The sequence below is a fragment of the Sciurus carolinensis genome, chromosome 3, assembly GCF_902686445.1.
Source record: "Sciurus carolinensis chromosome 3, mSciCar1.2, whole genome shotgun sequence".
NCBI lineage: Eukaryota > Metazoa > Chordata > Mammalia > Rodentia > Sciuridae > Sciurus > Sciurus carolinensis.
The window spans coordinates 60,624,596-60,639,209 of record NC_062215.1 but is presented as its reverse complement, the minus strand read 5'-3'; the positions used below and the strand labels follow the sequence as shown (position 1 = coordinate 60,639,209).

Here is a 14,614-nt window from a genome sequence, read left to right as displayed (position 1 = left end):
CTGTGGGTTGTCTTTTCACTTTCTTAAGAGTGAGTATGAGGACTTAGTGTTAATTCTTCTTTAAATATTTGGTAGATGGCACAGAAGAAGGAGAGAGAGAGGGAAGGAGGAGGGACAGGAAAGGGGTGGAAATGCAGAATAGATTTAACAACTCATGCTAGATGTGTGTATAAATATACCACAGTGAATTTCACCTTTATGTACACGTATAAAGCATCAATAAAAATAAATAAATAAATGAGTGAATGAAAGATAAGTAGAACAGAGGGAGATGGGACAGGAAAGGGGGTGGGCACCAAGGACTGAAAGGGAGTAAATCAAATTCTGTGCATGTGTGATTTTGTCAGAATGAACCCAATGATTATGTAAAACTATAATACATTAATTTAAAAAGTAAAAAAAAAAAAAGAAACAAAATGAACACATAAAAATATTTGGTAGAATTTACAGATGAAGCCATCTGAACCTGGACCTTTCTTTGTGGATAATTTTTTGGATCACAGATTCATTCTCCTTATTTGTTTTTCTTTTTTAAAAATATTTTTAGTTATCTGGACACAGTATTTTATTAATTTTTTTTATGTGGTGCTGAGGATCAAACCCAGTGCCTCACACATGCTAATAAACAAGTGCTTTACCACCGAGCCACCACCCCAGCTCCCAGTCTCCTTATTTTTCACAGGTCTTTTTAGATTTTTTGTTTCTTACTGTGTCAGTTTTGATAGTTCGTGGTTTTCTAGGAATTTGTCCACTTCATCTAAGTTATCTAATTTGTTGACCTGAAATTCTTTGTAGTATTTATTTTTATCCTATGAATGTAGCTTACTCTAACTGGTTTCTTATAGATTGGCATTTAAGTTGTTCAAAAAATTTTCAACTGTTACAAACAATGCAGCAACGAGCATTTTGAGAGTATGCATCTTCTGCATACATGTGAATGTTAGAATATAGATTGCTAGAAGTGTAATTGGTGGGTTGGCCATCTGTGTATCTAAATTGCTGATTGTTTCTGCCCCCTGTCCTCCTGCTGCTCATCTTTCTATAAGCTTTTTATGTTGGCAATCTTGGTCTCCTGGAGGCAGAGTTGGTAAGAATGCACAGTATAGTTGGTGCCTTTATACCTAGAGAAGTGGGAAGGGTAGGTTTGGGTGTCTGGTGGATGCTTCTGGTCAAGAACATTAGGTGTGAGTGCCCCAAGCCTAATCCTGTACATTCACATGTGGGATCTGCAGACCTAGATCCTGAACTGCTGGTGGGTCAGAGGTGCTCTGCCTCTAACAGGTCAAGTTAGCCTTGACCCAGGTCATTTGGATTTTATGGCAGGAATGGGTCCCTCCAGGTGACTGCTTGGAGGTCTGTCCCTTCTGAGGAATTCTGAGAACAGTGGGAGCCCCAGGCAGTTCTGGCTTATTGGTGCCTACAGAGGAAGGGAGATTCGGGGAGGCACTACTTCTGCATGAAAAAGAGGACAACGCCTTCCTCCTTGTCTCTGCATTCTTTGGGCACTGTCCTGGGCACCTTGACTCATGGCTTGCCAGTGCCCAGATGTGCGCAGTGATATTAGTGTAAGAAAGTGAGGCTCTTTTCCCAGAGTGGGAAGTGGGGGACTTCTGAGGGACAAGGACATGTCCTTCATCAGGGTTAAGCTTCCAGCCCCTCAACCATCCATTCTACCTCCTTGTTCTCCTTTATGCCTTTACCTGGAATTTACAGAGGGGTCAATGGGGGAGGTTAAAGGTTTGGACAGCTGCAGTTTGAGATTTTTAAAATAATCCATCCAGGTGCCAGAGGCTCAGATGAATGGGTTTCAGGCTGTGTTTCACAAGCTCTAGGGTCCCAAAGCAGTGCCATGGGGATGGGGTCCAGGATGTCCCAGGGCGCACATCCGGGGCTGAGGCCTCTTTCGCTGCCCTGACTGGAGTGGGTGTGTATACTGGCTCTCTGTCAGGGTCTGAGTGAGATTTTGTAGGAGACAGAGAGTCTGTGTTGCCACAGATGTCAGAAAACTACGTGTATCAGACATCTTGGCTTCACTGTTGGGTTGAAAACATCCCAAACATGAATCCTGCTGGAGGCTGAGTCTTCACCGGTGTTTGAGGAATGTGATTTTTCCCAGGGGTCCCACTGCCCCTTCACCCAAAGAGATAGAGTGGCTGCTTTCTCCCCAAGGCCACTGGCCAGCCCAGACCTGTTTAATTTTATCTTTTGTCGTATGGGATGTTCTGGTTCTCCAGTTCTGCAAGGCAAAATCAAATTATCTTCTCTCTTGACTCAAATGAATATCTTCCCTGGGGAAGCCCTGAGCTTAGCTTCCTAGCAGTTGGTGAGGAGGAGGCTCTGATTCCCGTCTTTCTCTCCCTACCCCCTTTGTGTCTTTCAGTCAGCGGAGTTCTTCGAGATGCTGGAGAAAATGCAGGTGAGCATCCCCAAAGTGGGGAAGTGGCCCAGCCATGGGTGTGGTTGCTGCTGGGACCTTGGAGGTATCAGCAGCAGGACATACCTTGGAGGGACAGGCCCTCTCAGCCCAGACAACCTGAGGCCATTTTGCTATTGAGCAGCAAAGCACTTGGGAAGATTCTAACCTGAGGACAGGAAGGACCAGCTGGGGAGCCAAACACTCCATCAGGGACTGGAAAGGGGCCATTGTTCCTGGAATGGGGTGGAAAGAAAGCTTGAAAAAGCAAGTCCCATCTGAGGTGTGTCATCTTCTGTGGGGGAGAGAGCTGCAACATGGGAGGCAGACCCGAGTTCAAATCCTGCATTGGACGCTTAGTTGTACAAGTTCCTTACTGTTTCCACACCTCTAAGTAAACAATAATAAAAATACTCACTGAGCTGAAATAAAAGGATATATGTAAATAATTGGTAGGCACTCTGTGAAAGTCAATGTTCAATGTGGATTTGAAGGACTTTTATAAGCACAGCCCTTATCTGCAGATTCCAAATCTATGGATTAAACCAACTGTGGATGAAAAACATTTTAGAAAAATTTTCATCTGTATTGAACATGTACAGATTTTTTTCTTGTCATTCTTCCCTAACCAATGTAGTATAACAACTATTTACACAGTATTTATATTGTATAAGGTAGTGTAAGTAAGCTAGAGATGATTTAAAGTATATGGAAAGATGTGTGTAAGTTCTAGTCAAACACCATGCCATTTTATATAAGGGACCTGAGAATTTGTGGAATTTTGTATCCATGTGGGTCCTGGAACCAATGCCCCCTGAGGTCAGGGCTCTCAGGTAAGAGGGTTGCTCTAAGGAATATGAGCAGAGGTCCAGGTGGAATTGATGTGGGTAAAGACAGTGGGAAGAAGCTGATAATGGCACACTTGTTTCAAGCACTTCTCCAGGCTTAGAGATTGACAGGTGTTATCTTGTCCTGACAAGGCCCTGGAAGTAGGTCTGATACCGTTACTATCCCCATATCACAGGTGAGAAAACTGAGGCATTGAGCTATTAAATATAGCACTCTAGGACACATAGCAATAAGCCAGAGGGCTTAGCTATTGTACCATGATACTTTTTACCCTAAGGAGAAGAGACAGATCCTGTAATAAGGTTGTGGGAGCTCTAGGAGGAGGGGCAATATGGTGCTCAGGGCAGTCCTGAGATGCAGGTAGAGCTGGCAGTTCTCCTGAGAGGCGGGTAAGAGGAGACCAGTTGGAGGGAAAGATAGTATTTGTGTCATTACCACGAGTAAATTATTAAGATTCTACTCCATGCTTGCCAGTGTGTGGACTACAAACTCATTTTACATTCATTTAGGGAACTTCTAATCAAGTTGCGGAAACAGGGCTGGCATGTGCACTGCGCAAGCCGTGGGGACAGGGTATAATTAAGTGCTCAACTGCGTGGAGCAGAACCAGGATTTTCCCCTCAAGCCAATGGGATCCCTGCACTCTGGCAAGCTGGTGGGGAACCGGAGGCTCATTCTTCCTACTCCCTGGTGGCCTCCACCGTCCGCCTGTCCTCACCCCAAGCTGGAGTCTCCTCCCTCCCCCACAGGGCTTCTGTGTGAGCGTGCAATTTAGCCCCACTTAACTGGCCTCATATTGTTCTGTTTTTAGAGGCTGTCGGGTGGGTTTGTTTCTCAGCTAGAGTGGGAACTTCTCCAGGGCAGGGGCTTGTTTTTCAGTGGGAACTTCTCCAGGGCAGGGACTTGTTTTTCCCCTTCCTCTGTATATCTGTGACGAATGACACCCATGGTGGTTTGCTGCTTCTATCTCAGTTGAGACGTGGGCACCAAACTTCCCAGTGTGTAAGACTACCATGTGCCCACGGGTGCCAGCCTCGGAGGGCGCACAGTCCCCGTTTACTCTGTTGGTAGGAAACTTGCATGTGGGGAACTGATGGTGACCAGGCAGTGTGTAGTGGGGATGGAGTCGTCCTTGGGCCTGGGCTTCCTCTATCCTTATCTTGCAATTGTGAAAACAAGCTTCAGAGCAATTAAGTGCCCAGGCCACTCTGCTAGTTGTGAAGAGCTGAAACTAGGATCCCTGATTCCAGCCCAGAAGTCTAGGGATGTGAAGAAGGGCACAACCCCTGTGAAGTAAGAGGAGTTTAGAGCACATACTTTGGATGCTTCAGTCCCAGGTTCAGGTTTAACCCCCATGCCTTCTGGTTGAGTATCTTTGCCCTTTGAGCCTCCATTTTCTCATGGGGGGTGGTGGTGGTGGTTGGGTGTCAGCTATTGATTGTACCTGTTGCACTTGGGGGAGAGAGGGCCCAGTTTGGAGCAGTGGCTTTGTTGTGGGGGAGGGAGTTTGGTGGCTGAGGGGCCGGGAGAAGGTTTGCTCTCCTGCCCCAAGGACTGTTCCCAGACAGGGATGACTAATGCAGGACAATCAAAGCAATTCCTGACACCACTCCCCCACCCCACCTACCCAGTTGGCTAACCCCACAGGGTCTGCAGGGCCACCCAGGTGGTTTTCTGCCTGTGTGTATGAGGAGCACCTGTCTTGTGGGAGGGCCCCTCCCACACCCTCCCGAACAATGTTGCAGGGTGACTCAGCCCAGAGAAGTCCAGGGAAGCTATATCTAAATCTACCCAGTTAGCATTAGCCCTGGTGTCCAGAGAGTGTGGGGTGTGGTCATGTACCCAGTGGGCAGGTGACCTGGCTTCAAATCTAAGCCTTGTCACTTACTAGCTGTGTGCCCTTAGGCACATGCCCTCCTGTGGGATCTTTATTTCCTTGCTGGTGAAAAGCTACTGTGAACTTTGAAGGAGGCCATGGGGGAAACTCACCTTGGAAGGTGTGTCAGTGCTCTGACCAGGCAGGGACTGCTTCTGAACTCTCTTCTCCCCAGAGGGGAACTGTTTCTCCTAGCTTGTCCCACCAGCTCATACCCTCACCTGACTTATTTGGACAGTCTTGGGACACCATGTGTTATCCTCCCACACAACCCAGTTAAGTCAGAACCCAATTATAGGACTGCTGGACAAGGCACTGCTTCCAGAAGTGAATTTTCCAGATACCTGCGATGAATTCCCCCAGTCTAGTCCCAGTTCTCAAAGCTGATCCTTGTAATACTCTGTGTATCTGTGAGTTTTATTTTTATTTTTTTGGTCAGGGTGGGATGTGTCTCATTCTCATTTTATAGATGCAGCTACCGAGGGTCCAGGGGTCACCTAGAGGAGGCTTGCAGCAGAATGAGGACCTGGCAAGGCCTCCTGCCTGTCATCCACAGGCCCTCGCATCAGGGAGGGGGAGCAGCTGGGTGGTACAATGGACATGGGTTCCCATTTTTCCCTCCTCACCTGATGACCTTGTGGCCCTAGGAAATAATTTAAGCTCCAGGATGATGACAATGATATTGCTAGGCTATGGTACTGATAACCCAGAGTGCTTACCAGTTACCAATCAGTGTTCCAAGGGCTTCACTCATTATTAACCTTTAACCTTTAACACAATGGTAGGTGCTATCATCATTCCCATTTCACAGATGAGAGCAATGGAGTCACAGAGAGGTTTCTGGGACGTGCCCAAGGTCATCAGGCTACTAAGTAGAGTGTAGGGATTTGAACCTGGGTGTTCTGTCTCCAGTCCATACTCAGCTGCCAGCTGTCTCATCTGGGACTGCTGTGAGGACTGACAGTGACAAGGCAGAGAGCTGCTAGCTGCCACTGCTCTCATCATCACTAACCCCCAACAAGGCGAGTTGTCCAGAGACTCTTTCCTTTGATCATTCTTTTATGACCTTTGCTTCCATGGCTCCTCTTTTCCTTGTTTCCACAGGGGATCAAACTTGAGGAGCAGAAGCCAGGACCCCAGAAGAACAAGGTGGGCTGGGTCGCTGAGGTGGTGGCTGGGTGGACCCAGTGAGAAGGCCTCAGTCGGAGGAGGGCAGGAGGAACATCAAGGGTGCTGGGCTTTTCTCTTTTCCTCCTCTCTTACTCTGGTTTGCACTAAGAGCCACTTAAGTAACTGAAACCTGGTAACATTTGTGCCTGGTGGGCAGCAAAGGGGGACCTGGCTCAGTGCCTTTAAGGCAGCTTCAGAGCAGGCTGGGGTGGGGGTGGAGGTCTTGATTGAGACCCAGGAATGGTGGCTGTGCCCAGCTCCTCCCATCCCATTCTGCACATGCACCTGCACAGTGTTTGGGGCTGTTAGACTTGATTTTAGAGGAGCATCAGCTCTTAGCTTTGGATTGTTTCCAATGCCCAAGGGTACCTTGGAGGTCAACCCTCTTACCTGGAAAAGGCTGCTGGTGAGACTAGGGGCCATCACCGTGTTTTGGCACCCTAGGGTGAGAAGCTGGTCTCACTAGGGGTGACAGGGTCAGCACCTTGGTATGCTGAGTCTTTGGCTCATTTAATTTGCATTCAGGTTGGTCAATTTGTAGACAGCTCAACTGAGGTCAGATATCAGATCCAGGAGCTGCCTCTAGGCTGTTCTTCCATCTCTTGTGCTTCTCCCAAAGCCTTGGTGCAACCTGCTAAGCCCCCAGTACATCCCCTCCACAGACCCAGGAGAGGGACATGGAAACCAATCTGACTTTATGGACACTGCGAGGACTAACAGTTCTGTTGTCTTCTTTGCTTTGCAGGATGACTATATCCCATATCCCAGCATTGATGAGGTAGGAGCCCCCCTGGCTGCACTGCAGCCTGGTCTGGGTCTTGTCTCTGAGGAGATCACGGCCCTTCCAAGCCCCACATGGGAGAGAACCTTGGGTCTGGAATTTGAGGGCCTGAGACCTCTTTCCATATTTGCCTCTGCGACCTCAGTTTTTCCTTGCTTTAATTGGGGGTGCCCAGCCAGGTCTTGCAACCCATGGACACAGGGTCAGCTGGTGAAACTGGAGATGCCAATAGGGTGCAGAGGAGAGATTCATGTTACTGCCTTTGGCCTTAAAAGTACCAGACTCCCTTCCCTGGAGCAGTGCAGAGGTTGGTGGGGACACCATAGGCACCTTCTCCTGCAGTCCCAGGGTAGGCCTGCAGGGCAAGATCCTCCCTCTGACTCCAGGTTGTGGAAAAGGGAGGCCCGTACCCTCTGATCATCCTGCCCCAGTTTGGGGGCTACTGGATTGAGGACCCGGAGAATGTGGGCACACCGACGTCACTGGGCAGCAGCATCTGTGAGGAGGAGGAAGAGGACAACCTCAGCCCCAACACCTTTGGCTACAAGCTTGAGTGCAAGGGTGAAGCCAGGGCCTACCGCAGGCACTTCCTAGGGAAGGTGAGGTCCAGGGTCCCTGGGAGAAAAGATCTGCCAGAGGGGGAAGTGCCCTGGGTGGGAAGGGGGCCCTCTCTCCAGTGCTCCCTCTGTTCTTCCTGCCTTTTCTCTGTCTCAGACCTGTCCCCTTCCTTGCCTGCATCTGTCTTAATAGGAGAAGTTTGACTGGCAGTATTCTGAGGCAGGGGCAGGGGAGCAATGCAGAATTTCCATGATAGGTCCTTTGGGGATCACTCCCAACAAGGATTGCAGGAGGTGATGGAATGGATAGTGTTTAGGGGTGAAGGAGAGATGGGTAGAGTTTTGACTTCTCCAGGAAAAACACATCCTCACACCTTGGAAGACTCCATTGTCGTTTACTTAGTGCACATGTCTGGTGTCATGTATGTAGTTCTTCTGAGCACAGTGTGCTTGCTGTGACCCTTTGATTGCTTAAAAGTGACAAAGTTATATATTTTTAAATATATTCTGCCTTTCAAATTTGCTAGATTCCCCAAGTCCCCAGGGCAGATTCTGAATATCTCTAGCCTGAGACAACTTTATAGAGACTCACTTGGAAGAAGCTGCATCCAGACCTCTAAACCCAGGGGATCTTGTTAAAATGTAGACTCCATGCCCCACCCTGATTTGGTGGACCTGGCATGGACTCCAGGAAGCCATGTTTGTAGCCCAGGCTCCCTGGTGCAGAGGACCTCTCAGTTCCCCTTGGATGGAGGTGTTGAGTGCCTTCTAGCTTTTTCCCACAGGAGTCTGTGTTGGTGAGAGCTGCTCCCCTGGGAACATCTGGTGGTGAAGAGCTTCAGCACAGTTGAGACATCTGGGTTTGAGCCCTGGATCTGTGTCTTGCTGGTTGTGTGACCCTGGACGGTTACTTAACCTCCCTGAACATTGGTGTCCATGTCTGTGGAATAGGGATGATCTCCTGCCTAGAGCTGTGGTCAGGATTAAAGAAGATAGTGATATTAAACCCATAGCATGGTGCTTGGCACATACTGAGGACTCTTTATTGTCATCATGGTCACCATCATCACTCATAGCAACTGTAGCAGTAGCATCCTTAGCGTCCTCATTTCTGTGGGGCTTCTCTTTCCTGGTGAAGAATGTGGTTTGGGGTGACGTGTCTGGAGGCTTGCTTCCTCTCTACTCACACCTGATTTCTATTTCTAGGATCATCTAAACTTTTACTGTACTGGCAGCAGCCTGGGGAACTTGATTCTGTCCATCAAGTGCGAGGAAGTGGAAGGGATTGAGTACCTCCGGATCATTCTCAGGTGGGGCTGTTGCACTGGTTGAGGCCACACCTCTTCCGGGTGGGTCTGCCATCAGTGTGTGTGCTGGGTAGTGGTGGAGGGGGCAGAAATACCAGTCTGACCAGGTCCAGTGTGGAAGGACAGACCTGCTGGCATCTCGGGGCTATATTTGAAGTTGCCAGGCAACAGGACCAGGTGGCCCCAGCTGACTGATTTTCAAGGTCACCTAGACCAGACCCCAACAGGCCTTTCTTTCTTCTGAGGGACCATAACCTGAGAAGGATGGGAACATACAGTAGGGATGGCTCAGTGTGTCTCATCAAACTGAGACACAGCTTTATGTCCTGGGAAAGGGTTGTCCAGAATGCTGCCTATGGTGACCACCGAGTCAGGGAAGGTGGATCCTAAATCATCAGTCGTGTGTGCTGGGTTCATGGAGCTGGAGTGATCTTTACAACAGGAGCACTGACTTGTAGGTGAAACTGTGGCACCTCTCCCTGGATTGTGACTTCCTAAAGGGCAGGAACTGGAACTGGCTTCTGTTTGGTTCAAGCAACATGTTTTGTAAAACCTTCCTTGTACCAGGAAATAGGATAAGTGCTGATAATGATGACCGAGACTGTCCCTGTTCCCTAAAGACTTATGGTCTAGCAAGAGAAAAAAACCTGAATTTTAATATGTGCCACAAGTATTATTTTAGTCATATGCACAGAATGTTATGAGCGCCCAGAGGAGTGTGTGCCTTGTTTATCTCATTCCCTGGCTATGGGGTGCAGAAGCCAGGAAGGCCAAGGGCTAAAGCTTAGTAGACTGCTATGAACCTGTCAAGCTCTCAATTCATGTTTGTTAAATCTAATTGTAAGTTCTTAAAGGTATTTGGAAGGCAGTAATAACAATTTTTTTTTCTGTCCAAATTTTGAGATAAACATGGGAAGGAACAAGAACATTTGACCCTGCTTTGGGAGAGGCAGGAGAGGATATGGTTCGAATAAGTGGTCAGCCCCCATTCAACCTTGGTTTGCTTCTGATGTAAAAAGGAAGTGGTTACATTTACATAGGTTCACATGGATGGAAACTGTATTTGCAGGGCATGGAAAGTCAATTAAATAACTACAGAAAAATCTCAGAGAGGGTAAGACCTGGATCCCTACCTCCAAATAGGATTTCTAGCTATATGAACCTCTCTGAAGAAAATTATTTTATTTCTTAATAAAAATTAGATCAAGATTGTATGGGATTTCTGAGTCAGATGACAATGGGATGTAAGCCCTTCTTCCTAATGCTACATCCTATATGAAACACTGTATCAGTACTGAAGACTGGAGAAGGTGCCAGGCACAACATACCCTTGATATTTTAAAATTGTCATTTATAGGGTAGTTAGGACCAAAGTGTAGGTGATATTGAGTTGAACCCTAGGTCCCTTCCTTAGAAAGCAATGTAGAGTGGGACCATATGCAACTGACTGAAGATTCCGGAAGAAATCTGTTCTCTTTAGGAGTGAGAGGGAGTCCTGAATGGTGAAGGGTCTTTTTGCATAGAATCACTTTTGTGATTTGGGGCCAGCAGCATTTGAAATCAATACCGGGAGCCCAAGAGCAAGCTCAAAGTGTCTCTCCCCAAAAGAAAGCCTGTGGGCAGGGTGACCGAGAGATGCCATATATCAGCCAGGAAGTTGGACAATCACATCATGTACTTGGAGTGATTGCCAGGCCAAATTGAAAACCAGGCATGAAAAATTGGCTCCATGGCTTAGCAGCTTTACCAGACACAAAGAAGTCCTTTTCCAGAGATGAAATACCCTTGCTGGCAGTAACCACTGTCCCAGCTTCTTCCTCATTCCCTATAGAGTTCTGGATTATTTAATCGCTGTCCCAGATTTATCCCAACCAGCATTCCAGACTAAAATCTGAGAAGAGCTCTCTGACAACCTCTTTGTGTGCATAAGAGTAGTCAAGTGGGATCTACCCATCATTTGGAGACATCTTTTCGTATACTTAAGGATTGCTTGTATTTATATGCTGTGAACTGTTCATAAGCTTTGTTCCTTTAAAAAATTGGATTATGATTTGAAATTTCTGCTTTAAAAAATCTTATAGGTTATTCTTTCAGGTAGATTAGGAACTTCTGAACTACAAAAAAATCTAAATAAATTTCAAAAAGCAAATTCTCTTCTGGTTATATTCACTAACACATTGATAATAAAAGTAGAAATTAATAACAAAAGAATGTTTTTGGAAATACACTTAACCACTTAGAAGTAAATAATCTCAATACTTTCAAGTAACTTTTAGGTCAAAGAAGAAGTCAAGGCAATAGTTAAAGAATACAAAGTAATGACATTTATGATATTACACATAAAAATTCTGGATATACTTTGAAGAAAGTTTGTTGCCTTAAATGGTCTCTTATTAAATAAGTAAGAGTGATGTTTACATGTGTTGTTGTTGTTAGTAACCTTTCTGTGCCTCAGTTTCCTCATCTGTGAATGGCAATGATAGTTAAAATTCTTGAGTTTTTATGTGCCCTAGTGAGTCAGAGCTCGTCATATTGTAGCTACTCAATAATGCAATAATGGTAGCTAGTACTCTTTTCATCATTGATATGATTACCTAAAGAACGTGAGGGGAAAGAAACAACAAAGATTAAAGCAGAAATAAATAAAATTATAAATAAAAAGAACGCAACACTTGATAAATCTGGGCTTCTTTGGGGGGGGGAACAAGATAGGCAACTAGCTAGTCAAATGTAGATAAAAAGAGAAAATAAAAATGCACAAAATTAGGCATAAAAAGACACATAACCACAGAAGTGAAGGTTAAATAATTATTAATGGACGCTGTATGCAACTCATGCTATTAAATTGGAAATGTTATTTGAAACAGATGCCTTTCAAGGAAGTGTACATCACCAAATGTAACTCAAGATGAGGTAAAAAACCCAAATGCACCAATAAATTAGAAAAATTCTCAAAGAATTATCCCTCCAAATGTTCCTAGGTCTGAATGTTTTGTGGGTAGGTATTTTAAACTTTAAAGGAAAAGATTTTGTGTTATTTAAACTGTTCAAGAGAATAGAGAAATATGGAAAGCTTCCCAATTCATTTGATAATGTTTAGAGGGTCCTCATGAAAAATAAAACAGGCAAATGAAATATAAGTTAAAAAAGAAAAAAAAAAACAGGTCCCAGTATTCCTTATTAATATAGAAGAATGCTTGGTCTCAGAAACTCAAATTCAAGCATACTATTAATAAAACTTTACTATAGTCAAGAAACAATTACTTTAGCAATGTAAGAATGGTTAATATGAGTAAGTGCATTATTTATTTAGTGTTTGTTTAACCAAGGCTTACTATGTGCCAGACTTCGTCTAGGGGTAGGGATTCTATGAGGAATAAACTCTTAACTTGTTTATTTGGCCATAGAAAGCATTCAATACATTTTATATATTTTTTCCTTTCCTTCCTTCTTTGCAAGGCCAAGTATTGAACCCAGAGCCTTGTGCATGGTAGGCAAGTGCTCTACCACTGAAGTACACCCCTAGCTCCCATTTAGGTCTTTTTTCTTCTTAGCTTTACTCATCTTCTTATTATGGACCTGGATCATTGTAGGCTAGTGAGGATGGTGCAAAAGATAGAAGTTGAGGGAGAACTGAAAGAAGTTCAGGATGGTTTGATTGTGGAATGTGTGTCAATGTGTGTAGGGTTGAAAGACTGTGCTAGAGAGTTGTGGGAAAGCCAGATCATGTACAGATTATCTTTAGGAGCTTAGATTTAATCCTAAGAGCCAAAGGAGAGCTACAGAAGAGAGAGTGTTACAGAAAGATCTGTAGAAAGGTCATTCTGGCTAGAGTAAGGACAGTGACGTGGAGGAATGTCAAGGCCAAGAGAAGGAAGGTGAGTCAGGAGGTAGCCACAGTGAGCCAGGTGATGATTGCAGGTGATGATCCTGATCACCAGATTCATAATGTGAATGGTGCCCCCAGAATGGTGCAGACTAATAGCCAGGATGGGGACTGAACCAGAGTGACTTGCACTGAGAATAGAGAAAAGTGGGTGGAAAATTCCAAGCACCTGGGGAATACTGACATTAAGAAAGACAGTCAAAATGTCAACAAATGGGAGGTGGATTTACTGCTGATGAAATGCAAATAATGGAGTCTTTCAAAATGACTTAAAAATAAATATATTTAAGATCTTAAAAAGACAAAGAATGAATAGCATCTATAAAATGGATAAATTGTAATACAGAGAAATGAATCAAGAACTCATGGGCATATAAGGAAAATGATTAGAATTTTTAGGAATAAAAATCGTTGTTGAAATAAACTTAACAGGATAAAATCTAGTTTGTTCAAAGAGTGAATTTGTGAATCAGAAGATAGATAGTTTCAAGGAATTCATCCAGAAAACAGCACAGATAAAGAGATTGAGTACATAAAAAAGAAGATAAGATGTGAATAATAGACTGGGAGGCCTCAGAATTTGTCTCAAAGGAGTTCCAGAAGGAAATAATAGAGATTAGTGAGCAGATTCCCACAGGGAATAGCTGAGAATATGTCAGGATTGAAGAAAGTACACAACCTACTGCTGAGAACAATTTAAAAACAAAACATTACTTCTAGACATGTTGAAGTGAAACATCAGAAATCAAAAATTAAAGAAATTTTAAGACTATCTGAGGATAAAGCCAGACAGTTTTTGAGGTAGTGACAACTAGGCTGGGAGTAGATTTTTCTTTAGCCATAATAGTTGTTGAAAGATGATGGGGATAGTATTTTTAAAGTGTAGTGAGCAAGCAAGCAAGCAAGAAGGAAAAAATTAAAGAAGAAACATTTTTAACCCAATATTCTATGCCCAGAAAACATCAAATTAAAACTGTTTTCAAACATAAAAAAAAAAAAAAATAAAGGGAGTATATGATTCATAGAGTCTCCCAGAAAGAAATACTACAGGATGTACTTCAGCCATAAGAAAAGAAAACTTAGAAGAAAAGATGTAATTATAAAATAACAAGATATAGGTAAAGCATACTGATAAATTTAATTACTGACTGGAAAAACAGGTAATTTTTGGCATCTTTAAAAGGAGACTTGAACTAAATTTATAAACAAAGGTAGCAAGGACTATGGGAAAGGAAGAATTTTTTTAACCTTCCTCCATAGGAGAAATATCACAATTTTAGGGTTTGTTGGAAAAAATATAAGTATTTATCTTGGGAGATACACAATCTATATCTCCCAAACTAGCAGACTTAAAAAAAAAAGAGAGTAACAAAACAAAAACAAAAATATCCATAACTCTATTCAATTGAAGACAGGAAAGGAAAAAAAAAAAAACCCATAGGGAATAAAAGATATAAAATGATAGATTAGACATAATTTCTAATATGTTAGTTACATAAGTATAAATAGATTAGCCTACTAAGTTATCAGACTATCAAATTAAATTTAAAATGGAAGTTCATTATGATTATAAGAGACATACTTAAGGAAAAGTGACATGGAAAGATTTAAAAGAAAGAAATGGAAAAAGACACATTGGGAAAATACTAACCAAGAAAGCTGGCATAGCAATATTAAAATCAGACAAAATAGAATTTCAGGTGAAAAGCATTAAGGATAAAGGAAGTACTCCTTTGTAACTTGGGAATACTTTTTCTCGATGCCTGGTGTTTCCT

General features: G+C 43.9%; 1 protein-coding gene across 6 annotated transcripts in view; it reads left to right on the top strand.

Moving 5' to 3' along the window:
• Rap1gap2 (RAP1 GTPase activating protein 2) overlaps positions 1–14,614 on the top strand; it is a 236,800-nt gene that overhangs the window by 168,457 nt on the left and 53,729 nt on the right. For 5 of the 6 annotated variants that reach the window (XM_047543930.1, XM_047543933.1, XM_047543932.1 and 2 more), the window contains 5 exons: positions 2,381–2,416; positions 6,243–6,287; positions 7,054–7,086; positions 7,476–7,688; positions 8,853–8,956. In XM_047543930.1, coding sequence (XP_047399886.1) covers positions 2,381–2,416; positions 6,243–6,287; positions 7,054–7,086; positions 7,476–7,688; positions 8,853–8,956 — 431 coding nt within the window. The remainder of the gene's footprint in view (positions 1–2,380; positions 2,417–6,242; positions 6,288–7,053; positions 7,087–7,475; positions 7,689–8,852; positions 8,957–14,614) is intronic. The other variant, XM_047543935.1, reaches the window with a different exon arrangement.